This window comes from Struthio camelus, chromosome 4 (assembly GCF_040807025.1).
Source record: "Struthio camelus isolate bStrCam1 chromosome 4, bStrCam1.hap1, whole genome shotgun sequence".
Classification (NCBI taxonomy): Eukaryota; Metazoa; Chordata; class Aves; order Struthioniformes; family Struthionidae; genus Struthio; species Struthio camelus.
In genome coordinates, this window is record NC_090945.1 from 5,755,324 (window position 1) to 5,781,683 (window position 26,360).

Sequence of the window (26,360 nt, forward strand, 5' to 3'; positions counted from 1 at the left end):
GAAAAAAAGGCAAGCAGAAGGTGTGCAAAGCAGTGGGAAACAATACATTTCTCTTCACCCATATACCACAGGAGGCTCGGAAGAGGCACTAACACAAAATTGTACCGTGAGACTACTGCAGCCAGACTGAAACCTGCCAGAGCGGGTCACAAGCAAGGGAGATACCAAGAGCCTTAGCACGTCCGCCCGTGTCAGTGCCTGCGTCTCGGCCGTGAAGATACCAGCCTTTGCCAAAGAACAACGCCGTTTGGAGCATTTGCAGTTACTTTTCTGAGGCCAAAAAGATAAAATATCACTTTACGGCTGCTCAGCGTTACCTAGTCCTACCAGGATATTCACATGCACTCCTAGAAGTTGATGCCTGCACCCAACATTACGAGACACGTTCCTGAGAAACTTGGGGGCAGCAGAATAATTCTAATACATTGCGCTTCTGTAATAACGGGAACATTGGACCACAGGGACTGCATGTTGAAAGCGAAACATTTTATTACCATCGGTTAAGCTTCATAATGCACGCTTATGAGTAAGACAGAGGTTATATGGAGATCACTTTGCTTGCTACCAACTACAGCTTCTGAGATTAAATGCAGCAGCTGATGACCAGTGCATAATGGTGCCGCTGGAATAGAAAGGGAGCAACGTACAGCTGAAACTGTGGGGGGGAGTTTAGCTTGGCAGAAAACAATCCCCTAACCTGAAATCCAACCAGGAATCAAGAATCAGTTTTTCTGCTGCACAAAACGCCGCAGCATCCTTTACAACAGCTGGCGATCAACAGCTGGCCAACGGCTCCCAAAGCACAGCTCTCCACACCATACCCGCCTTGGCATTTATCACATGTACCCGGGGTGCAACTTGTACACAGGAAGGTCAAAGTCAGAGGGCTCTGCAGTCAACGGACTGAGATGAGATTCATAGCAGGACGCCGGCTTTGCAAACACAAGAGCTGCTGGCTAGTTGCACCTTCATTCTGACATGAAAAATATGCGCATCTGTCCTAGATGTCTGAGATCGTGAAAAAGCTATTCCAAACTAAGGAATCACTAACATAGTTTAATAGCACAGCTTTTTTTTTTTTTTTTTGCCCTAATCAGTTTACCTTTCAGCCAATCTTCTGTAAGTAGCTCAAAATTGCATCAAACTATATCCAGAGGAATGCTGTGTTCTGATCTCCCCTGTCTCAATATTACAACTCTTCTTACACAGTAGTTTCTGCATTTATGCAAAATTCGAACGAGACGGAGAGGATTCCTTCACTGGTAAAAGATAACTCCAAGCATTGCTAGCACAAAACTGCTGATTTCTCTTGTTTTAGAAAATGAACTGCTTGGCTAGAAAGCTGGGAAACCTTTGGTGTGAGGTTGAAGTGAAGCCCCTCTGGGAACGAATTTAGAAAACCATATGCTCCTGCTACCTCAAGCCAAAATTTCCCTGGGAGTCGCATTTTCTGAAACTGGTACCATTTTGCCTCATGGTGTTCCGTCACGCAGCTTACCTGGACTGCTCAGTTTGCCAAGACTTTGACTGGTGAGTTGGACAGGAGAACTGCAGCCTGAGTATTTGCAAGAATGACAGCAAAACACGCTCTTGGAAGACTGAAAGACTGGAGGAGCCTGGAGCAAGTGAAAAATATCCCGTGCTTATCCTCTTGCTTGTCCTCTTTTGCACAGCATCTACGGCCTCCCCAGCATGGCGAAGAAGAGGTTGGCACAGGTCTCAAACAACCAGAGAGGACTACTGCAGGGCATACTGCGACAGTTCAAGGGTCTCAGCTTGGACAAAGAGCCCCGTGTGCCAGCATGGCTTTCACTGCATTTACTATACTCACCTCGGTGCTCAAAAGCTGCAGTGCAAACTTGCCCCGGGTGTTGTTCCAGCGCACCTTGCAGGCTCTGAAAACAAGCGTTTTAGTGGCATTTTAATGAAGATTCTTCTTTGATTTTCCTCTATTTTAAAACGGAAATGCACTGCTTGTGAGCAAGTGCTTCACTATGCAAAGTTAAAATTCATTAGAGCCTAAAAGCAAAGAGCAGTGCATGGACAAGGTTGCGCTTTATACGTCACTGAAATTTGTGAACATTGAGTGAAAAGTAGCCCTATGGAGGGAGATCCACTGCGTTCTCCACACTTCACGTTGTCAAGATCTCCCAGTTCAGGCTTTTCTCCTGCAGTACAGAACGGGTAAGGAAACAGCATATCTCTGCTGGAGAGCACTTAGGAGTGTATCTCAGAAGTAAGTTTAGAGACAGACAACACAGGCAGCAGCCCAGTCCTCCCCCGGAGAGCTGGCGTGCTCTCCAGAAGGGTCCATGAAGTGCAAGCCATGGCTCAGCCTTCACTCTTACCTCTTGCTTGTGTTTCAAAGGCCTGTTCCTGTGACTTTCTGTATCTGTTTTTCAGGGGCTTGCAGAAATACTTTGGACATGTCATCTTTTAAACCTGAGCTCCTGTTGCTCCGTTAGAGATGAGCCAGCAAAAATGACCGTTTCTTTGCCAGGCGTGGAACTGCAGTCCTTTCCCATTCTTTGGTCAGCCTGGAAATGGCAGCAGTTTTCAGGAGCTGCGCCTGCTGTTGAAACCTTGTGACACTGCGGATCATCTAAAAAGGAATAAGCACACCTCTGGAGGTTATCCTGACTTTAGAGGCTGTCTCCTAAGAGTAGAAAGGAGGTTTGTTCAGAAAAGCAACAGGTTAAACCGCAGTTTGCTTCTGCTGCTGCAGGAAGGACTAAACGGACACCTCCACTGTGGGGTGCGAGTTTCCTTGGGACACCCACCTACCAGCATAAAACATACACTGCAAAATAAACAAGACAGCAGGGCAGTTTTAGGCTGTTTTTTAAACAAGTCTCTGCAACGTGTCTTGACCAACAGCTCCCACAACCCATGCATAGCTAAAAGCTGACAACATGCGTTAATATGTTTGTTGGATTACTCCAGCACCTCCTCTTCTTACAAGATAGATAGCTAGAAGAAACTTATCGCTTCTTAGCTCAAAGCTAAGACAGAGCTGAGGAATGGCTGTGCTGGTGTAAGCAGAAAATGCTATCGAGCACATGGGATGCAGCAAGCTTACATGCTGACTGTATGTTGGCACGTTCAGCTCCAAAGGACAGAAAAGTCTGTACGCTCTCCGGAGCAGATGCTTTTCTTGAGTACCAGGAAAGAATGAAAATCCCACGAGACAGCCAAGGAAGGTTAAAACAGTTGGGCTCTTGCAGTACCCAGAAGAGAGTTGTTTTTGTCTTCCCTGTGTAGTGATATCGTGATTTGCAATACATGTGGGAAGCGATCCCTTGCCTAGCTCAGGTTTCTCTATCCAGATGGCTGTGACTCAGGGCCTCCTGGGTCTTTGTGGCTGCTCTTAGCTCACCAGGTTGATGCAATGCTGGATTTCAGGATCAGTTGCCTCTTGCCTTTTGTCCCAGTTAACAACAACAGGGATAGTGGCAGAGAAGCCCCCCAAAAGCTGTAGATGAGGGGAAATCTCTCGTGAAGGTACAGCCCAGCTCCTCCTCCAGCCCCTTCTTGTCCTTTACGTTTTCAGAGGGCAGCGGGAACGCTTTCCCCTCGCTGCCGCTTTGAGCCGGGTCCCGCAGGCAGTCCCTGATCGTCCTTTGTCCTGGTGGCTCCCTGGATCGCCAGGCACTGCCACAACGGGAGCTCAGACGGGCCAGGGCACTCATCTCCTCTGCGGGCAGAGCCTTCGCGGTGCCATGCTGAGGCTCAGGCAGTGACAACATAATCAGGGGGGCCACAGGGGTATGAGAGCCCTTCCTGACACCCCCAAAATGCTCATGCCACATACCTGGATTTACTAACTCACACCACTCCCGTGGGTTGTTGTACAAACTGATGCGGAAGGGACTCACAGTTACGCGCGCAGAAAGGTGACTCCAGTTATTCTGCAGCTAATTTCAATGTCCTGAGGACAATGAAATCCTGGCAATGTTTAGCTTAAGATGTGCACTTCCAGGCTACAGCCTATTTCTGCATTCAAGGAAACAAAAATGAAACAAAATTAAGGTTGCACATAACAAAGGATCCAGCCACAACATCCAGCTGCGGTGAGAAGCAGGAGTCTAAGCTCCAAGCAGTACTTGTAGCACACGCAGTAACGCTCCTCCCTGGGGAAGCTGTTTTACGCTGACTACAAGCAAGACGTTGCACACTACCTGATACCAGCTCGCAGCCAGCTCGCTTACACTTAGTCCATGATCAAATCTGCCCTGGGTAACTGATTTGTGCAACCCGGCTCGACATGAGAACGAGCACAGAAGGGATGAGCTGGAACCACTGTGCGGCTGAATAACCACTGTTTTGCTGCCGCGTGACCCAAAACGCGACAAGAACCTGCCTCCGTTTACAGTTAACATCTCCCAAACCCCCAACGTCCATGCGATAGCTGCACAGGCACGTGACTGCTGCAGAACAGGATGCCTTTAGCAATGGGAATGGTTAAGGCTGAAGCATACCGAAGAGACAGAGAGGAAAACAGCTGCTGGGGAAAAAAATAAATAAAAAAAATAACGCCAACCATGTATCTTTGTGTCCTACACGACTTATTGGCTGCAGCAGTTAGCAAAAGCACAAGGAAAGAGGGAACCAAGGCTATTAGTTGTTTCCAGGAATGAGAATAAAAACACGTTACGTGGTTATGGGTATAATTAAATGCTCAAATTAAAAATGCTATCTACAGTATTTAGAGGTTAATATAAAAATGTAGTCTAAAATTTCTGGACTAGAAGCATGAGCTCTGAGCCTGCAGGCAGACATCCGAAGAGAGTTTCTTCAACTGTAACAGTTCACCACTAACTACAGTAAAGTTCAAACAACATTTGGGAATGGTTCAGCAAAAGGCTTCATCTCCCCGACCTTTTATATCTCAGAGAGGAAGAAAAGTGATCACATCAACAGGAGACGTGCTAAGGCTTTAAAGGACTTTAAGGTAAGAATTTTTGATGATTCGGGAGATGGATGTGTTAAATATTGACACCATTTGACAAAATTCACTTTCCAGTGAGCATTTAGAAGCTAGAAACATGCAATTGCTTTAGTCAACCAAAGCTTAAGCACTGGGCCTTGCATTTAGTTCCTCCCCTAGCACTTACCATTGCAAACCTGCAAAGCACCGGAGCTTAGAGGAACCCGACAGCCAGCCCTAGCAACCCTCCTGCCACCGGGTCTCCGAGATAAGAAAGTGCTTTTTCATTGCAAGCTGTGTTGTGATGTATATCCTCCGGTCATCTCCACATACTACTATATTTTCCAGATAGCTGGACAAAACGATGATCTGCAATCTGGGCCACGCAACATGTACAGTTAAACTATGCCAGAGCGCTGAGCACTTCCGCATCTGTCACGCTGATATCGATTATCACAGCGAGTATAAGGTTTGGAAGAAATTCAAAGGGAGGCAGTTTTGTGGCAGTTGCATATGCAATCAAGAATACAGGAAACGCGCAACTGCTTGGAAGCAGTGCTCGGTCTAAACAGCACACTGGGATAACCCCGACCCACCACAAAAGGTGAAGAGAGAAGAAAAGCAAGCAGCATATCTTGGATATTCCAGGGCTAATGCTGTGGCAGATGATACAGGATACGTGCCTTCAAACAGCCCTTCACAGCTTTTTCCTCAGGAGACCCTACCCACGCACAGGTAACTGCACGGATCCCAAGCCACGCTTTCGCCAGGACCATGGCAGCTCAGCCCTGCTGCAGCCCTGGCTTGGGAAAAGCTCTTCTAAAATTGGCGGCAGCCGAGCGCCAGAGTTTACTGGCACCTCAACGAACAGACTGTCCTCAGAGGCGGTTCAGTTCTGCTGCAAATATCTGTTTTGATCATTGCTATAAAAATCTTGGGAGTATTCACAAATCTGTAAGAAAAAAAGAAAGTAATTATCGTGGATGCATTGCAAACAGAAATACATCTGCTGACTGCACGTCGAGTTTCATTCGATACACAGCAACTGTAAATGGTTGCTTCTGTGTATTTTTACTGCAACAATCCATAATTTTATGACTAAGATTTTTACACAAGGCTGCAGACTTTATTTCCATGGCAGCTTCTGGCCACCAGAGAGATCTTCCAGCTAGCAGAGCAAGGGGCTAGATTGTCATCTTCTGAAGAACCGAAACTTTAGCTTCTCCCAAAACAAAAACATCTCCCGAGATATGAATGGAGGTGGCACTGCCGTCCTGAATCTGAAAGCCTAGCTCAGTGCTTCTGCTGTGCTGTGGGCAACCTGCATCCAGCAGTAACATGAAAATGAGACTGTAGTTCTTTACGGGGATAACTGCTGCAGTTTCGCTCAGCTGCTTCTTGAGAACAGGGAGCAACTAAAATACGAGGGATGGAAGGTAACTACAAGCTATGTGAGAATCCAGAAAAGTCTCGTTACAACAGGGAAGCCTTGGACCTGTAGGAAGGAGGAACACCCCCAAAGCCTGCAGGGGACAAGAGGAGAGCCCATCTGCCAGAAAGGCACGTCCTTTTTTTGCCCCACATCCAGAATTAGTGGTGCAGGAACTGACCTGCAATTACCTTCGCAGGTGGAAGATGAAGAAAGGGCCCCAAGTGCTGGGGCAGGGCTGGGCTACGAAAGCCGGTGCCCAGCACGACAGCTCGGGGTTCGGATCCCCAGAAGAACCCTCTGCCCTCGGATCTCAGGATGTCCTTCCCAGTGGGCAAACGAAAGGACAAGTGGAAGCCTAGGAATTATTTCAAGCCCTCTTTACAGATTATTTTCACGTTCACGCATGAATCCTTACACACTGTAGCACAACACAACTTCTGCTAAGTATTCTAATACAGCACTTGCTGTACGCTTGGCTGAAATGATTTTCTCTACACGCCACGCTCGCTCTTTTTACATGACAATGGCTGACTCGGCCACGAGCCACAACTTCTAATTTTAAAAGCTTCCTGCTCGTTGTGTTCTCGATGAAATAGCACAAGCGTGTTACTTGAAAATTCCTTCAGGCCTCATGAAAACTGGGGGACAAAATGATATTGCTGTACCTTGTAGGAGTCAAGCAATTATCAGTAAAGACCAGGACAAGAGGAACAGACGTGACTGGAAATGTATTTGACGTGAGCGTAGATTAAAAAGTAAAGAAGATGACAAGATGCCATCTGCCCAGCCTGTTAGAGCTGGTTTGCAGTATTAAGGTCTTATAAAAGAATGTCAGCAAATTTTAGGAGATACTCCGACTTTATGGAAAAACATATTGGAAACAATCTGTGAAATTTCAGGAGGGAATGAGGCCGGATCAGTTTTTAGCCAACACGTATAAAAAACTTTCTCAAGGAGTACTGGACTCAGAGATCACAACGAATTCTGCGACCTGAGGGCTTTCTGGAACGCCAGCGCTGCTGTCCTCAGACACATGGAAAGGAGAAGGGGACCCAACAGCAACTGCTTCCTTTAGCCTTTGAGATTAGCACTACTGGAAGGAAAACACATTCTCTTAAAGAGGCCAGCTCCTGTCAACATCATTTTCTCTTAAAGGATGCTATGAAGCTCTGTGGACAAGAGGTGAGCTTGCACCGAGGGTTTGAGATGGGTGACGCTGCCTGATAGGAGCCTAGAGGAGATGCCTAGAGGAGATGCCTTGGGCGGCCGTTTCCGACCCTGGGCTAGGGGCGCTGCGAGTGCAGCAGGCAGCAACAACCGCAAGGAGGTTACGGTCCAAAGAAATGACCTGGGGGGGCTTTGCCCAGAAACAGAAGACTTGTTATCCGAAAATGGCATCACGCCATTTGAAACAGCTCAAAGTTGATCTTTAGAGGCTTTTACTGGCCTGACACCAGAAGCAAAAGCTTGCTCTGGCACGTCGCTATCTTCATTTTCAAGACCTTCCCCATTCCCGTCCTGTACCTTCTGCCATTCGACAGCAACAGGCTAGTTCCCACTTCCGAGCAGACCAAGGTGCCAATCCCTGCTCGCTGGTACTACCTTTTTCAGAGAGCTGCTCCTCATGCTTGGGAGGAGTCTCCAAATCCAGCCACAAAACTGTTCTCCTTCAAGTCCCTCAAAAGGAAAACAAAAATCCTGCACAAAGTTCAGCACTAGCCTGTGGCACGCACCAAGAGCACAGCCCAACCCGCGAGCCAGTCCTGCTTCATTACTTGCCCTCCTCCCGAGCCTCTACGCTGCTTCTGGCCTTATGTTTCCCATCGTTTGGGGGATGATTTTTTTACATCAGGTAGTAACTGTTTAGAGAGAGATCTTGGGCTTTGCTGAGCTTGGGACATCAAAGGCAGGGAAGAACTGGATAGAGCCCAGCTGCCAAAGCTATTTTTGGTCAACCACCTCGGTCTTAGCGAGGCTTTGGGGGCTGTTCACAAAGGCCAACTAACAGCACACGTGATTTAGGTGCCTCGGAAGGCTGACTGGGGGGAGTCAAATCAGACATCTAAAGTATCGCGATGTGGACACCCCTCCACACTGCCCTTTGCCATGGTTTTGAGCTGGTTCCAGTCACAGCAGGAACTCTCTCTTCTGGCAGAGCGGAAGCCTTCGGTGCCAAAGGCAAAACGTGGCCACCCGCGAGCCAGCTGTCTGGTCTGCTCCCGCGGCGGGGAGTCATCGGGGTCTGCCGCTGCTTGCACGAGATGGGCTGCAGCTCGCCCTTCACGACATTAACGCCAAACAGCATGGATAATTAAGTTATGTTACAAATGCCAGGACTACACTGGCACAGTCAGTCTTCCCTCTAGGAAGGGGATGAAAGAAAGAACAACTGCTGTGTGACAGATGTTAGTCATACGCTTAACCGCACTTCTGGAAAGCGCTCGGATATATGTGTCAAGTGATTAGAGCCGGGTGAGAACCTGCATAGAATAGGAGGAACTTCTTTATAGTTATAGCTGCACCAAACTGTCAGATCACCTTGCAATAAAAACCTTACTAAGGAAAATCCAATTAACTTTCAATGTGGCTGAAGCTTCCGGGACTTGGAAAAAAATGCAAACCCAGAGCTCTTCAGTCAGTTATCACGCACCACTGGGTGGGCACTGCTTGCAGCACGGCTGGGAAAGAGACGGCGACACAACTACGTTATGACAGGATACACGAAACACTTTCTGTACAGTAAAATACATAGCTCCCCACCCAGGAAATACAAAGAGGTGCCTAAAACTTATCTGGAGGGAGCAGGAACAGCTCAGGTAGAAGATGCGAGTGTACGCCAATGTTTAGAGTCTTGCTGACTTGCAAAAAGAAACAGGATTTCACCCGCTGAGGACAATGCTATTCCCCATTTAAAATAGTTGCAGTTTGTCATGCTTGAGAACATAAGATGACTTGCAGCAAGTTAAAAACTCTTGACAGGCAAAAGCCAGAAAACTCACAGTCATACCTTTTCCATCAGAAAAATGAAATTTGAGCGCTGGCCAGGTTTAACCTCGAGATCCCAACTTGTACGAAACAACCGGCAGCAAGGCAGAAATGATGCCGCAGAAAATCAAACCCGCCGAAGTAACGGGAGGAGGGAAAGACAGAACACAAACACAAATAGGGATGGCAGGAGAGGAAAAAGGGCAGCAGAAAGAGCACAGACAAGTGCCAATTTAGACTAAAACATAATTGGCACTAATAAAGTTCATGCAAGTATTTTGGTTGACTATTTAAATTACTGCATGACAAAAATAATCTTTGTACCTTTATGTAATGATCCTTGAAGATTTGGGGATACAAGGGAAAGCCTCCATTTCAAAATCAATCGGCCCATGGAGCTTATAACATCACTAGATGCAGTCTTTATGTTTGTGCTTAAACAGATATCCCGTTTATGCTAGAGGAAACATGCTTGATGAACATCATAGTTCATCCAATATCCTTTCTTTGGCCAGTTAGATTATGGCCAGTTTTCTACCTTACCAGGATTTGGAAAGGCTGATTTACAAGAACACATTTTTTTCTCTACATCAGACACTCATGGCTAAGCCAAGACTGTGGGTGCCTAAAAAGGAGAGCCGACAGATAGTAAGGGCATGACCACTAAAACAATCCATATAAACCAATAAAAATAACTTTAATATTTAGGAGAACGCCTGTTGACGGGCTATTCTGCTATGTCCTACTTAGGAGGCAAAGGCATAAATGTTAGATGGTGTTCTGCTGCCCTACCATGTACAAAAAAAGATGTATATCACAAAGCTTTGTGCAAAATTTGTACTGCGGTATTTTAATAGTATGGATATTCTAAAACTATTAAAAAAGGGCAAGAACTACTGTTTAGGTTCTGTATGGCCTACTTGGAAAAAGCATGGAGAAACAGAAGTCAGCGACTGGAAAAAATCACAGCCTCAAGGAGGAAGTGGTTATGACTTCTGTAATTAGTCTACTTAATTAGCATTACAGTCGATCTGGTAGGCTTCATCAAGTGAGGTGCTGAAGAGGTCTGCCCTGCGTACTGCACTCTTCCCTGTCTGACTCAATGATTCGATAAGGGGTATGAATTATTTAACTCGCAGATGGCACATACCTGGGCAGGACTGGAAGCACAGAGGGATGGGATGAGAATCGAGACTGATCTTGACAAACTCAAGAAATAATCTGGAAAGAGATAAACTGCAACTCACTCAGGATGAATGCAAGCTTCTGGGGTAAAGCTGAAAGAAGCCTCTGTACAGACATAGAGCAAGAAATGACTGTTTCGGCAGCAGTTTCTACCAAAGAGGAGCTGGGAAGACACAGTTACAAACTGTGCATGAGTCAACAGCGTGCCGTCACAAAAAATCAGCATTTTAGGTGTACAGGCCCTTGTGTTGTTTGCAGTCCTTCTACTCAAGCCTGGCAGGATTGCAGCGAAGGTACTTTTCCCAGTTTTGGATTCCATAACTTCGGATTCAGGAAGGAGATGGACTCATCAGAAAGAGTCTAGAGAAAGCAACAAGAACAAGATGACAGCTAAAAATTACCCTTGGCGGAAGGCTTTGTATATGTTTAGGAAAGGACGCAGGAGAGACCCAAGAACAGTCTTCGATTATGTAAAAGCACTGCAATAAGGAAGAGAACAAACTGTTTCCAGATCTCCTCTCCCAGAGCACGCCTGTAAGACAAAAAGCAACAGACTTAGATGGTAGCAAGCGAAATATGGGCTCAACAGGAGGAAAAGCATCTAACAGTAGGCTCTGAATATCCATCATTGGAGATCTTAGAAAGCTGATTTGATCAATTGTTTAACTTGGAAAAAAATATAGATGCTCTTTGCTGTGTGGACCCTGAAACATACTATCATAGGTTAGGACCATCAAATAGCAGTTTTAAGTTTAGTGTCAACTGAATTACTTTCTTTCAACTTTCTGCAGACTGCCCAGTGCCAGCTGGGTTGAAAATCGGGGTGAGAAATGGCCTGGCTTAGCCAGTCCCACCTTTCAATGGGGGAACACAGCTGATGGCCCTGCCAGCCCTATTTTAATACAGCTTCTAAAACATCCTCTCACCCTCCTCGCCCTTGGACTTCTCGTGGTCTTGTGGAAGATAAGGGAAGTCTGAGGCAAAGGAGAGGCTCTGTTCAGCACCAGCAAATCAAAACTACTTAACAACCCAGCGTTTTTTGTGACAAGACAGCATGCCAATGTAGTTTCATACAAAATGGCGGAGAAAAAAAAGCCGGAAAACTGAGCAATCAAGTCAGGAACTGGCAGAATTAAGGACTATGAGTGACTTTAATTCCAACCTTTGGACATACGCATAGAGAGTTTAATTACGCTCTCTCTTACAACTTTCCCTTCTCCTCCAGCATATAGGTTTCTTTTTCATTCACCATTCTGCACGTAATCCAAGCTTAACCTATGTGTACCTTCCAAACGCCGCATGAATATCTACTCAGTACATCCCTCAGAGAATTTTTTCTTCTTCCTTTGCTTCTGGAGATGATCAGTATTGATCAGTACCAGATCAACTCACAGACTGCAAAGCCAAAGGAACTTACCTTTATCACACCCCTTTGAGGCAGGGAGGTATCATTTGCCCTTTCTGCTCAGTGGGGAACACAAGCACAGGCAGAACAAAGCCAAAATTAGGCAGTTTCCGTTATCAGGAGGGCCCGGCTTCAGATGTGGATGGGTTTTCCACAGTACTTGCAATTATATAGCACTTTGCTTGTTCAAAGTGCAGCTTTCAACAGCTGCTAATATTGACCGCTTCTGCAAATCACACCTCAGAGTACTGACACCGGTGCCCAGAAAAAAAAAGACTATGTATGGGGTGATCGCCTGCAAAGTGTCTTGTTAACAATGACACAAACCCTTTTGCAAAGCCAGGCACAGAATTTTTGTCTTGAAAGCTGCTTTCACCAGGAGCCATCCTTTCTTTCCCTCTAATCCCCTCCAGCTTTCACCACACCTTTCCTCTTCTGCAGCGAAAAAGAGCAGCTGCCCTACAGATAAAGTGGCCCTCCGTTACATAGCCCCAACCAGTTTCTGGAGCATTAGGCAGGCGGAGCAGCGAGTGGAGAAGGGTTCCTGTGAAAAACACACAAAATAATCATGCATACATCGAGACGCGGGAGCAAACTAACAGGCAACCAACCCTTGTATGCTCCCCTAAGCTGCAGCACGCACCCTGTGCAAGCCTACGTCTCCTCCAGCAAAGTAAACGTAAAGCTACTTGAGTCTTGCAAAAAGCAAAGTGAAAAAGCAGCATTTCCATCCCATGGACCGACTTGACCCTGATGGGATTTATCGGCAAGACTAAACGCTTCAAGCCCGTGGTACCGCACGGGCTTGGACTAGCTGACTGTCCGGCAGCAGTGCGCTACTGCTGGACAGACGTGCCCCAAAGCGGCAGGAGACCCTGCGAGGGGCGTTGGGATTTGAGCGCTCTGCCCCGTTCTGCGGGAAAATACCTTCCAGTACCGACGGTGCGACCGACTGCCGGCATCACCGATACCAGTCGCCACGCTCCGCAGCTCCCCGGAGCGCGAGTCGTGCCCTGGCTGCTCTCCCCCCGCTCCCTTTCCCGTACTCTACCCCAGCGGGAAGCGCTTCGCTCTGCTCTTACTCCCTCCGCTCCCGCTGCGCCTTGCCAACAGCGTGCACTAAAAACACGGCCAGGTGGGGACACGCGCAGGAGCCAGCGGTTAACCCGTGCCTTTACCCCGCAGCCTCTCTGCTGTTTTCAGATGGAGAGTCTATTGCACGCAGCTTGGAGAGGTTTAGTGTTAATAGCATACTCGGCTGATATTGCTTATGAGATCTTTCTCCCTGCTCATATTGCACGTTGGACGTATCCCATGTAGAAAACGGAAAAGACGACATTTAAAAATTTTAACGTATCAAAAGGGAAGGACCTATTGGAAACAGGAAAAAGATTACTATTTTTTAGTATATATAGATACATCTATATACCTGTATATATATATTTAATATTCCTCTCTCCCCTCTATGCTAATTTGTGTGCCTACATATATAAATCCAGAGATGGTACATCAGCACTGTGCTTAGCGGGGCTGGGCAGAAAGCCTTAGCTGCCTTCAGTCAACTGACATGAAGGGTGATCTTTTTCTCAGATTAATCCACCGACGGTAAATTATTGAGATTAAGAAACAGCTAGACACAAAGTCCTTCTGCCTACAGGATGGATTTGCCCCACAGTGATTAAGAGACCAATTTGACTGGCAGTATTTCTAACCAACATCTACAATGCAGGAGCTGCTATCCTTCCCTGTTGACTACTAGTACCTAGGGTAGGTCTGGGATGTCTAAAAGACAGAGTATGTCTCTGCAAAGCGTTTAAAGTGGCTACTTTCAGAGTTGGCAATTCTTGTTTGCCCCTTCAAGCATTTAGAGGTAGCCTGTCAAAGAGGAAGGGGAAGCGGGGTGTCATTAATGATAGTGGTATTGGGGTGGTGCCCAGGCACCCCAGTGGGTGCCCCAGGCCAGGACCTCTGCGTACAATGCAAACACAAAACATGTACAGCAAACAGGAAAAAGCCAGAAAGGAACTCCAGTGTATAAAATTCCAGAATTTAACATACATAAAAGATGCAGCAGGCTTGGGGTTTATGTTTAATATGATGCCTCAGCACGTGGAAGGAACGATCCAACTGCATTAACGGCAGAAATGCCAAAACAACGGCAAAGTGCTAAAATCTGACATTTTTGGAAAACCAGTTTTTAATCAATGCCATCTACGACTTTTGCTAGTATTAAAAAAAAAAAAAAAAAGGCAATATATCTCTACGGAAGAACACAAACGTGATGTGTAGCCAGGCAAGAAAGTATTTTTGTTATTATTAGAAGCCGTGGCCGACGAGCTTTTCCAGCCAGGCATCGAAGGAGTTTGCTGGGCCTGCAAAGGAGATGCATGGCTCCGACTGCAAATCGCTAGAAGATTCAGAGTGAAAATCTGCCAAAACTCAGCCAAACAGCTGCTTTCATAGGGCCAGCATTTCTCCATAAGAGCATGCTTTCAAGCATCGCAGAGAAAAGCTATCGTACAATTTGGTCACCTGCCCCATTTCATCAGCTGGAATTTCACTGAAAACGCATCATTTTGGCCGTGAGTGTTTTGTTTTGCATGCCACTACAGCTATGCTCAATTTACGTGCAAACCATTCAAGATATCTGTACCTACCATGGAATAGGTGGCCCCGTGGGGAGTTCCTGAATTTTAATGTAATAAATATTGTTGCCTCTATTGCAATACAGGTGGGGAACTGAACATGGGTGCGACACAACATTAGGAAGAACAATTCTATTACAATGACAGCTGCTAGCACCAAAATGACCTTCCAAAAATGGTGTCAGCCTATTGAAGCTTCTGCACACTTTGAAGAGATATAGCAGTAAGAGCTGGCTGTAGCTTTTTCAAAATGCCTGAGTCCAGAAGCACCTTGTCCCCCCAGCAGGGGCTTTTTCCTGTGATCACTACAGAATTCAGTTGTTTTAGGCAAGACAGTTACTATAAAGGACGGCGGCAGCTGTGCTTTCACAGCACCGACAGACTAAGAGATAACAAACTACAAGCACTTAGGATGTAGAGGGAAACAAAGAAAGTTCACAAAACCATAGTTTCATGTCTATAAAGAACACAATAGTGTAACAGATAAATCCTACGTTTCTCCAGATACTCAGACTTGCTTGGTTTTGTTTTTGCAGCCACGCAGAGAAATTTTAACAACTCCAGACGAAAATGAAAGAACGATGGGGTCAACCAAAGAGACTACTATAGCCATTGCTGAATAGAGACTATGCCCTATAGACAAACCTACGGAAAAACAACAGAGAAATAACTTGTGCATACTGCGGCATCCACTCGTATACGGACACCGGCTTAAATCTGTTGCCAAAGTGCCCATCCAACAGGATGAGGCCTAAGGGCCAAGCCTGCAGAAGAATTATTGAATCGTTTCAGGCTCTGAAATGTTTCCCTCCAGGGGAAATCTCAGACGGGACGGGGTGTGCGAGCCACATGTCTGAGCTTCCTAATGTCAGACAGCTCCTACCTGGACTTCTCAGGGAACGGCCACATTCCCTTTTTTCTCCCACACGCACAAAACCTATGGGGGGAAAAAAAAGACAGCATATCTGGGAAAATTTGGACGTAAAGCAGCGCTAGATACATTGGACCGCAACGCAAGTGTTTGTGTCGCTACGTTTAACTCCAATAATATTATTTATTTCAGCAAAGGCTGTTGGACTACAATTTCACTTGTGTTTGCAAACGGGAATATGCTCGCCCAGGTATTGGACACAAACTGCTAAATCCTTAGCTGTGTTATTGTGATCTTTCCAAGATTTCTGCTGAATTCATCCACAAAGAGAACTAAAATGGAAGTAGTTTATGATATGGTACGATATGTTAAGTGTAGTCCATATTTTCACTCTTATTTGGATAAACTACTTATTTCAAATATGACCTTTATTTATAAGGAAGGGAGTGGCAGCAGGGGAAAGGAGAATTTTAAATATCACAACAAATAAGTAATTTAAAAAAAAGGTCATTTTAATTTTGGAGGAAACAGCATAGACAATTAAAAGGAAGGTATACTTTTCTTTAAGAATCATTTTTATAAATTGTACATACATATGTATGGTATGGACAGCAAAAAGGTATGAACGCAGTGGAGCTAAAACCTGCTTATTAATTCATTTAGATCTCCACAATAAAAACACACAATAATAAACCCTTTTCTGCTACAAAAATACTATGCTTTTGCATAAAAGGGCTGTAAGTCCACTGAGCAGAAGGCTTCCCAACTGCTACCAACTCTTTGCCCCATGAGTTTAGGTCACTTGAACAGGCCGTGGGGGAAAAATGATGCAGCCATCAGACTAAGATGTCTGTAGCAGAAATAAAGTATGCCAACATTGATTTTGGGAATTGCTTGTTTTTTTGCATAAAGGCCAGTTCTGTAACACTAACAGCATGTTTGGGATTTTATGAACTGTTGTACTACAGGCTTGCAGAGTTAGGGGATTTTAAAATGTGGCCTGCAGTACATGCAGCTGTCAGTTAAGCACAGCTCTTGGTTTGACCCGACAACGCCATGAAGTACGCGATTTTCCTTTTTTCAGCTGCTTTTTCCCTTGCAACTTCACTGAAAACCGAACAGGTGAAAGCACTCAAAAGCAGAAATCTTAAAAGGGCCATGATAAACACCACGCGAACAGCTCTCAGTGAGATAACGCGTTTATCCAAACCCGGAGCAGGAGAAACTGCCTTTTATGCCCCATCTTTAGACTGTGTTCTTGAGATAAGTAGATTATTTCGCTACGAGCTACTACAAGGTACAACATACACACATAAATATATTAATGCCTATATGTAAACATGAATTTTTATATATTGAATACATATAAAACATTTATGACAAAGAGCAGATTGCCAATACCACCACAGCTTCTTTCTGGGTAAAGTACACCGCGTGCGTCACGGAGACGTATCCAAAAGAGGCACCCAGGCTACGGGTCAGAGTTTTTACCTCTCGCTGCTCAAGAACAAGCCTCTCCCCAGTGCAAGAGCAAGGCTGGGGCTTCGGCACGGCCGGGGCTGGACCTCCCGGCAACGTTCTGTCACTTTTTTTACATTTCGTCAAGTGGGACAGTCTACGCGGTCACCGCTTTTGGGACCTCCCGTGGGTGAGCCTTGCCACGGCAGAGCAGAAAGCTTTCCGCCTCTTCCCGAGCGCTCTCCTGTGATAGTACTTTAACGAGAAAGAAAGCTTATGCTAAACGGGCTGGAGTCAAGGCCAACTGTCGCCCTGCAACCCAGGAGAAGCCCACGCGGTCCCTTGCACCCGGAATAAACTTCCCAGGGCCGGCGAGAGCTTCTGTGCCAACAGCGGAGAAAGCCAAGTAGCACAGAGCGACCGAACGCAGCTTTGTCAAGATCACGCGTAAAAAGCACATGCTTAAATCTCAACGTAAACGTTTGGGGCCTGATGTACAGAGGTCCTGAGGATCCGCAGCGGCAGCAAAGGCTGCCCAGAGCTGTGGATGCTCAGCAGCTCCGAAAATTCAAAAATAAAAACCCGACTCTTGGTGACTTGATTGGATTTTAGTACGGTGCCTGTCCTTCTCTAACATACGAATGGAACCGGACCAAGCAACTACAATAGATCTCTAACAGACACGTGCATGCAGGAGACGACGTCTTTCTTAGACTACATTGCCGAAGCACCCCCTACCAGACCAGTAGCAGAAATGTGCTCCTATTATTTACACAATATAAAGTGCATTATGATTTAATTATTGAACTGACAGACTTTCTGCCTGGACCATACAATTTTGCAACAGAGGTGAGGGCTTAAATATGAAATTCTCTCATGAGAAAAAGAGGTTCAGACTGGTGCTCTTCACCCTGTCCTCCTAGAATTGTTTTTGGCCGTTCTTTCTAGTGCAAATAAGCTTGTGTTTTCTCAAGTTTAAGGGACATGGCAGTTTTAGGGCAGAAAGAATGAAAAGTTAAAATGCATTAGGAATTCAGCACTCCTAAGCATTACGGCGGGCCCTTCTGTGCACAAGCAGCCTACGTTATTGCTGCCCTCAAAAGTTGAAAACGCACTGCCAAAAATAATGAGGAACCCGTTTCCAAATCTAACCGGTACAATCTTGCATTGCTACATTTTGAGTTAGTCTGTTATTATCCTCGAATGACAACATTTGCAAACACCAGTGCTTTACATTTCCGTGGAAACCCGTCACTTGTGGTTTACCCATCGGTAGTCGGCTATTAACTCAAAGATCCCGATCCAGTTTCGGATACTAAGGTGCAACCCGCTTGGGGAGAGTAAATGCATTAGTTAACCCTATGGAATACCCGCGGACCAGAATTGAGCCCTACCCAGTAGCCAGCAGATACCGATTTCCTGGGCCATATTTACAATAATCTAATGCAATTAGAAGGCCAATTAAAGAACACAGGAAAAGGAGTTTTAAAAAACGGTTTAAGCAGATGCTGATCTCAGTTTAACTAAGATGCAGCCAGACTGCATTTAGCTACCCACTAGTCAAAATGGCAGGCGGACAGCAATAACGAAAGCCATTTTGCATCTTTTTTTTTTTTTTAACCTGTAAAGAAAATATACCTTTTTAATCACCTTGCCCGTAGCAAGTACTTTCTTCATTAACTCTAAAGGAACACATGGAATGCATGATTACTCACAACACGCACGTAACTTAGGCAAATTCCAACATAGGAGCTTTTACTATTCTTCGAGGCAAACGGTCAGTTTTGACTGGAAGATGTCAAGTTTGTAGGGGGGGAATGCCACACAGGAACGTGAAAGGGAAAGCACGCGTAAAAAGTTTGTACATTCATGGCTCCCGCTGGTTGGAACCTCTGCTAAGTTACTCTTTGCTCCAGGCACTGTGACGGGCAGCAGCAGTCAGCGATACGCTAACTTATGCGTCAACGACTCATTCGCGAAACTCTGGTTTCATACCAAGGATACGGAAGAAATTTATTTTAATGGTATGTTTGACTTGCTAAAAACATTGGGATCGAAGCCCTACAAGCCAAAATGAACCAGGACCCATATAACCTCCAGCTGATTCATCATGGTCTGCTAGCAGTTCAAGTAGTGGAATGAGAAACCTCTGATATCGTTTGAAAAGTACCCGAAAGAACAATCTACGTGTAAACGGATGGTAGTTTTGACCCACTGAGCCAAACGCTTGTTTGTGGTAACTGCTATATGTGGTTTTACATAAAGGGGATATCACCTAAAACAGTGAAATTAACTTTCTTACTTCCTGTCACAACCGTAACATTTTCCTAAAGGTTCTTTGGTGACTTTGGTGCAAGCTTTTTTTTTTTTTTTTTCATTTTTTTTCATTTTTTTTTTAAAGTTAAAACAAATGGACTACTTTTAGAACCTAAACTAAAGTCCAGATTATTCTCTTAGTTCCCACCCCCGCATCCCCAACCTTTCTTGTTATGGTAAATGATATAACAGAGAATAGCATTCGGATTTAGCGTGGCCAGGCAGCGTGCAGGTGGGTTCAAACTAAGAGTGAGCAACGGTTTGGTTGCAGGTAAATTTGTTTCTAAACAGATTAAAAGGAACATGTAATGGTTGGATCAGAAAATATCTGGTCCACACGCACACAAGGCCACTCTGTAAAAAACAATTCACGTGGTTATAAATATCTGATTCGATAAAGTAATGCATACGTAAAAAAACATCTTAAAGGTAGGCAACACATGACTTAAAGTACCTGGAGCTCAATCATACTCCCATTGATTTCAGAAGGAAGAGAACTGGTCCCCCAACAGCTGAGAAAGTCCCTTAAATGACACACATTTGGTTTTTAAGACATGCCAAGGAATTTTGAAAAACCTTCCGCAAGCCTCCTAAACAGGTAATTCTACACATTTTCTCTCCAAGTAGAGGATTTATATTGCAAAAGGGGACACCTGTAAAATTTACATTACAGAGACTGACCGTCTTCAGTGGGACTTTGCAGACCTACTAGTAGGCAATCAGGTATCAGCTCGCTTGATTATAGCCCCAGCTTTGACAGGGTGGGAAGGAGGCGACCGTAGGGCATGAATATTACCTTGTAATAATAACATCTGTAAAATCAACATGACAGCAAACCTAACTACGGCACTGAAAATGTACTCCGGATAAATATGATCGAGATGCATTTTTATATGAATCAAATGGTGCACCAAACCCCCCAAAGGTCTTTCTCACAGAAGGAGGAGAAAAATGCCCAGATGTTTTCTTCACACTTTTAACATCACCACCGCATTCATCTCCCGTTTGGGAGAGAACCCTGGAATCTCAATCACAGCAATCATTCGACACCTGCTTCGCAGCCGCTTGCTGGAACCCATAACACCCCTAGTATAAAAATATCTTTTGAAATTTTGAGAAATGCATTAAAAAACCATCAGCCTCACAAGGGCAGAACACGTAGATGAAGGATGGATTACTATTCGTTGCCATTAATTCAGAAGGTTTAGAACTCAAGCACAGCTTTGCGATCATGGGATACTCTGGTTATTTTGGTCAGCTCAAAACCGCAAAATTAAATAACAAGTCTTCCATCCTTCACCAGCACATTATAAAGGTCTGACCAGTTATGAAGATTTTACCCATATAGAATATCATTTCAAATTGAGTAACCAGCAGATACCAATTTCAAAACATCTACCTCTCCTCATACACGTGTGAGCAGTTAATATGAAGTTGGCGGTTTTACTAACTGCCCTATGGCTGAGCTTTCCAGCCTTTCGACTAAGCCCAGACAGAATTCATTTCCAGAACATCTGTCCTAAGCAGAAACCGATACATTTCCGTATGAGGTTTTTTGTACTGTGTTGAAGTGCAACACAAGCCTTATCTAGACAATTTAAAGGTCAGAATGTCAGGCTTTTTTTTTGTGCTGATACACGTACTTCCATAGTCTTCCACGCTTGAAGCAGCTGACTCATACAGACTTGGGAGGCTGGTATTTCATAAGAAACACAGAGATGTTTTGAGTGTAATTTAACATGATAACCAGACTCCTGCAATATTATGTACTGGAGTTAGTAGTAACTACCCGAAAAGGACTTTTACAAAAAAAGAATGGGGCAACTTCAAATTACTTTAGACCAGTCCCTCTCACCAATTTCTGCTCCCCCCCCTTTCTTTTAATTTTGCCAGACGGTCAGTTCAATGCACTCTATTCGAGACCCTCTTGCTCTTCACCACTGTCCCCTCTGACATCCATTCTTTTTTCTTTATGGCTGTTGTAAATCCTCCTCATCTCTTCTTCATACTTGATAAAATTCTCCCCAAACCTTGTCCATGCTTTGTACGGAACAGTGATGGTGTTACGGTACGGTGGCCTCACCTCACTTACCTTCAGAAAAATGCCATACCTGTTGGATCCCACATCAAAGTAGAACCGCTTGTTGTCCACTCGGAAGGAGGTGCCCTCGGGGAGCTCCGGGGGCTCATCACCTCCCCCTCGGCGGTCCTCTATGTCCCCCTCGCCGTACTCTTCAATCAGCTGGACCAAAGCATCCCTGAACTCGATCATCCCTTGCGCCGGAAGGACGATAGTCTGTTCCTGCCCCAAACTGTGGCCAAAGTAGCCGATCATGCCGGGTCCTCGACTCATGGTTTGCCTAATGCGTAAGAAGCGCCCTCGCTGATTCTCCTTCAGATCCAGGTAATACTTCCTGTTGTCCCGCTCGATGTACTCCGTCTTGAGAACGCTGTGCGGGTGCTCCTCAGAGCCCACGGATACCGGAGGCGAAGGCGGAGGGTGCTGCTGCCGCCGTCTCAGGTGCTGCTCTTTGCCATTGCTGTGCTCGTGCCGGTGGCCGTGGCTGCCCTTCAGGCCCAGGTGGGCGTAGTGCTCGATGAAGTCCCCTAGACAGTCCTTCAGCTCGGCAGCCACGGACAAGGAGAGCGTCAGCTTGCTTTTCCTGATGTTGTCTTGCCGGCCTCTTCCGATCCAGACCTCCGCTATCTTCAGGAAGCGGCCTCGGGAGCTCTGCTTCACATCCAGATAAAATCGCTTCTTCTGGATGTCCACCCTCTTGGAGGCCAGCTCCTGGATTTCCATGCAGCCCCCCTGAGAGGAGGCCGGGTAGTGGTACTGCTGCTGAGACTGGGAATAAATGCTCCTGTGCAGGCCCGAGCCTCCCAGGTTCCTTCCTCCTCCTCCTCTCCCTCTTTCCATCTTTACCAATCAGCTGGAAGTAATACATAACAGAGACACGGATGACAACATCAGCACTGGGGGCCTGCTCAGCGCCTTGGCCGCGGCTCCGCACGGCGCGGCTCTCCCTGCAAAGACGCCGGCATCCCCGCTTCCTGCCACGACACGCAGCATCGCAGCGCAGGGATGCCAGGCGCTCCGGCTGTCCCCGCTGGCCCCGGCAGTCCCCGCTCCCCGTCCCAGGCGCTGACGCCCTCCCGCAAGCCAGAGCCCCACCGTGAGCAGGCCTTGCCCTCCCTGGGCAGCAGCTCCTGGTGTTTGCCGTGAACTCCTTCCAGCACGGCGGCCGGCAGAGACCCCGGCTGCTGCCCCGACATAGCCCCCTTGGCTCCCAGCGCCCCGGCTCTGCCTCCCAGCCTGGGTGCGGCGAGCCGTGAGCGACCCCTCGGGGCTTCTGTCTGCTGGGCCTCTCCCCCCTGCGCCCCCAGCCTCGTGCCATGGGTCCGGCGACCCTCTGCTGCCCAGCACCCCTCGCCGTGCCCCCCCACCCTTTGCACCGCTGTCTTCCCCCTCTGGTGCTCCCCCCAGCCCCGTCCCCTCTGGCACTAAGGACCCGTCCAGCAGCCCCGGTGCTCAGCACCGCAACCCTCGTCTCCGCGCCCCCGGGCTATAGGGGCCCTCCCCAGGGCACTGCATTCCCTTTCCACCACCCATCCACGTCCTTCCTGGGGGGGCTGCCCCCCAAGCCCCTCCAGCGTCGCTCCCCTGTCCCCAGCGCTGCATCTCCTTCTCCAGCACCTGCCAGCACTGCGCCCCCTGCACCCCCATCCCCTGCGCTGTGTCCCCCAGCACCGCACCCCCTGCCCCCCCACCCCCTGCCCCCCATCCCCTGCGCTGTGTCCCCCAGCACCGCACCCCCTGCCCCCCATCCCCGCGCTGTGTCCCCCTACCCCCACCCCCTGCCCCCCAGTGCCCCCGGCACCGCAGCCCCATCCCCCCCCCATCTGCCAACACTGCCCCCCCAACCACCGCACCCCCCTGCCCCCCACTGCCCCCCCGCCCCGCCCCGCGCCCCCGGGGCGGTCACTCACCCCACAGCTCCCATCGCCGCCGCCGCCGTTGCCCTTCAGCCGCCGCCGCCGGCGGCCCCGCCGCCCCCCGCCGCGCAGAGCCGCGGGCAGGCGCGCGCGCGCACCCCCCCCGGGCGCCGCCGCCGCCGCCGCCCGCTCCGCCCCGCCCCACCCGGCCCCGCCCGGCTCCGCCCGGCCCGGACGACGACGACGACGGCGGCGGCGGCGGCGGCGGCGGCAGCAGCAGCGCGGTGAGCGCCGCCGGCTCTCGCCGGACCGCGCGACTACACTGCCCACAATGCCCCGCGGCCAAACGGCGGCGGCGGCCGCCCCCCCCACCGCCGCCGCAGCCGCGCATGCGCGTCACCTCGGGTAACCTCCGGCGGCCGCGGCTTGGCGAGACAGGCCGGCGGGGGAGGCGGGGAGGGCTCGTCGGTGACGTATGGAGCGCGCGACGCGCCCGCACGCTTAACATGTGCGCGCCCGGAAGCGCGCGGCTGTGTGCGGGGTGCGCGGCGGCGGCGGCGTTGCGGGAGCCTGGGGCGGGGGTGGGGGCGCGCGCCGCGCCCTGCTCCGGCTTTGCTCTTCCTGGCCGAGAAAATGAGCGTGAGCCTCTGCGGGGCGGCCGGGACCGAGGCGGTAACCAGCCTGACTTGGCTGGGAGCCTCTGCTGGGCGGGGGGGGGGGGAACAGGGTGAGCGATCGTTTTTCTGCGGAAACCGCTTTACCCCCTTGGCCGGGAGGGTTTCTGAACCGCACGTTGGGGCAGCGGTTTACGTTCCCCCCACCCCCCCACCCCGGACTGCCTTTCTGTTGGCGGGGGTGCTCCCCGTCCCCGGAAACCCCGGGAGCCGGCCGGCTCCCCCGCCTGGTGCTTCCCTCTTGCTCGAGTCTGAGGGCGCCCCGTTCGGCCGCGGCCGCCGCCCGCCCTGCCCCGGCGGGATCAGCAGCCTGCCCCTCGCCTGCCTGCGGGCGGCCCTCGCAGTCCTGCCTCTTGCGTCTTACCGTCTTTAGCGGCCTGTGCCGGGCGGGCAGCCCTCGGGAAGCATAGTTGTGCCAGCCTTCCCCTCTCGCGTCCTGGATCTGTGTTCCTCTGCCGTCCTTCGCTGGTCGGTGGATCCAGCTGATGGTGCTCTTAAGCTAGGTAGTAGGTTCCTATGCTGTTCGTGAAAGGCTGCAAAGTCTCTGCCTCTGGGTACGTGCATCTGGTTATCGATGGCAGCGTGGACCAGAGATGACCGGAGGTGTGCTCTTGCATCCGAATCAGTGTTCTGCATAAAACCAAACTGAATCTCCTTTCTCCCAGAAGGGCTTTCAGAGGCTTCTCCCTCTCCTGTTTTAACTGGCTCTGTTCTGGTATACCTCTGTTACATGTAAAGCCCTTCCACGGTTTAGTGCAGGTAGCTCTGTAGATTTCCTTTCTTGTGCATGGAGTGTTTAAGTTCAAGGTGGTGTCTTGGGTGACTTTTTTTTTTTGTTTTTCTGGCCTGAAAATGGAAAAAATCATAGTAACTTGTCTCTGTACAAACTACTGACTCTTCCAATTCTATGTTCTCTTTCAAAGGAAAGTAGCGGGCATGTGAGAAAATGAATGAAATGGATGTGGTAATTACTACTCTGCAAAATAAATATCCTCGGTGGATGCTTGCCCAGAGCCAAGAGGGAATTCCGGGTGATAAAAAGGTATGCTGTCACATTGGGACCATACAGTCTTGTTTTTAGGCTGCACAAAAACGTTGGCCTGTACATACTTAGACGCATGCCTCCGACTTCTATTGCTGGAGTGTTTACAGCAGTTTTGTCCTATGAACTGTAATTATATTTAGGCACTTTTGAGCAGTTTATTTCTGTTTTAATTAGCTCGTTTAACTTAAAGAAAAATCACTTTAACAGCATGTCAGATATCGGCGCAGGGATGTTGCCCTTACCCCTGTAGAAAGGTGCTTCTGTCACTAAGGTTCAAGATTGTCAGAAAGAACTAAGTATAACAGAGGTCTTAGTGATCTGCCCACTCAATGTTTTTGTCCATACATCACTAAACACTGGATGTTTTTCATCTATGTAATTTGGGAGCTCAAAATGAAATGGAAGTGGTACTCTGACAGAAGAGTTTATCCCGGTAAGGCACTTTGAAATTGTGCAAATGAAGGAAGTCAGTATTTCAGAAGGTTTTGTTGGCCAGAAATATCGGAAGAATGAGCTGGTCATCAGTATTCTGCCCAAATTCCTGCTGTTAACAAATAATGTGTTCCTAGATGTATTTTTTCCTGCATGAATGAGCACTTTAAGTATAAAACTTTCCATTAAAGGCAAAAAACAAAAAAAACCTTGTGAATGCATTAACAATCAGAACACTAATTAAAGAAAAGCAGAAGATTCACTTCAGCAGTTTTCATCTATAAAGTGGGAAGAAAGAATTAGTAGCATGGAGATTAATCAAGTCATCTGAAAACATGGTTTTCAGTTGCTCTGGTACAACCTGTGTACTGTGGCGCACTGCCCAAAAAAGTTATTTGGGGAGGATTTTGATGAACTCTCCTTCATTAACCAGAGGAGGAAACATTTCTTCGTGCAAAGAGGAAATTGTCAGCATCTTTGCAGATCTTGCAATCTTTGCAGATTCAGATTCTCCCTCTTCCAGACTGTTTACCACTTCTGAAATGCTGTTAATAAACTGTTTTATGTAATGGGGCTGGTCTTGGTTGATGAGCTTGTTCAGTTCCTTAAATCTTAAAAAGTATGACAGATGTCACATATTATTACTGTCATCATAGCTTACTTGCATACTTGTTACTGACCTGAAGGTTCTGCAAGCAGGTGAATGTTTTCAGATGTTTTGCAGCTGGAGTAAGTTCCTGAGTCAATTATGTTGGGTAGTTAGGCTTCTGGGGAAAAAACAGCACTGACTGGAGAGTTCAATTTTATCTTCTCTTCTGTGCTTAAGCTTTCCAACCATAAACCAGAATTCAGTTGATGGAGAATATTGGTCCATTTGAATACTACATGTGGTTTTAAATCCATGGATTTTACTTAGTGCATGACAGACTTCACAAAGATCTAGCTGGCAGTGTTTAACTATATAGTGAAACGGGCTGGCAGAAGCAAGGGACCAAAGAAATAGATAACTGAGCTATGGCATAGCCTGTGATGCCTTTGCTCCTAGTCCT

The 26,360-nt window shown here is 47.6% G+C and overlaps 2 protein-coding genes across 31 annotated transcripts in view; one reads left to right on the forward strand and one right to left on the reverse strand.

Annotated features, from left to right (window-relative positions):
- The window catches only part of PURG (purine rich element binding protein G), a 40,370-nt gene extending 17,080 nt beyond the window's left edge, over nucleotides 1–23,290 (reverse strand). Inside the window, exons 1-3 of one of the 11 annotated variants that reach the window (XM_068941249.1) lie at nucleotides 2,349–21,139; nucleotides 1,832–1,895; nucleotides 1,499–1,616 (exon numbers count right to left, since the gene is read on the reverse strand). Coding sequence is in view for 5 of the 11 variants with exons in the window: in XM_068941250.1 (XP_068797351.1) it covers nucleotides 21,137–22,144 (1,008 nt within the window). In the remaining 6 variants the exon portion in view is untranslated. Of the gene's footprint in view, nucleotides 1–1,498; nucleotides 22,158–23,214 lie in introns of those variants that run through there. The other 10 variants (XM_068941255.1, XM_068941254.1, XM_068941251.1 and 7 more) reach the window with 10 other exon arrangements.
- Nucleotides 23,291–23,401: 111 nt separating this feature from the next.
- Nucleotides 23,402–26,360, forward strand: part of WRN (WRN RecQ like helicase) — a 49,121-nt gene continuing 46,162 nt past the window's right edge. For 9 of the 20 annotated variants that reach the window (XR_011140764.1, XM_068941229.1, XM_068941231.1 and 6 more), the window contains exons 1-2: nucleotides 23,679–23,799; nucleotides 24,758–24,876. Coding sequence is in view for 14 of the 20 variants with exons in the window: in XM_068941229.1 (XP_068797330.1) it covers nucleotides 24,781–24,876 (96 nt within the window). In the remaining 6 variants the exon portion in view is untranslated. Of the gene's footprint in view, nucleotides 23,445–23,585; nucleotides 23,800–24,757; nucleotides 24,877–26,360 lie in introns of those variants that run through there. The other 11 variants (XM_068941230.1, XM_068941224.1, XM_068941237.1 and 8 more) reach the window with 6 other exon arrangements.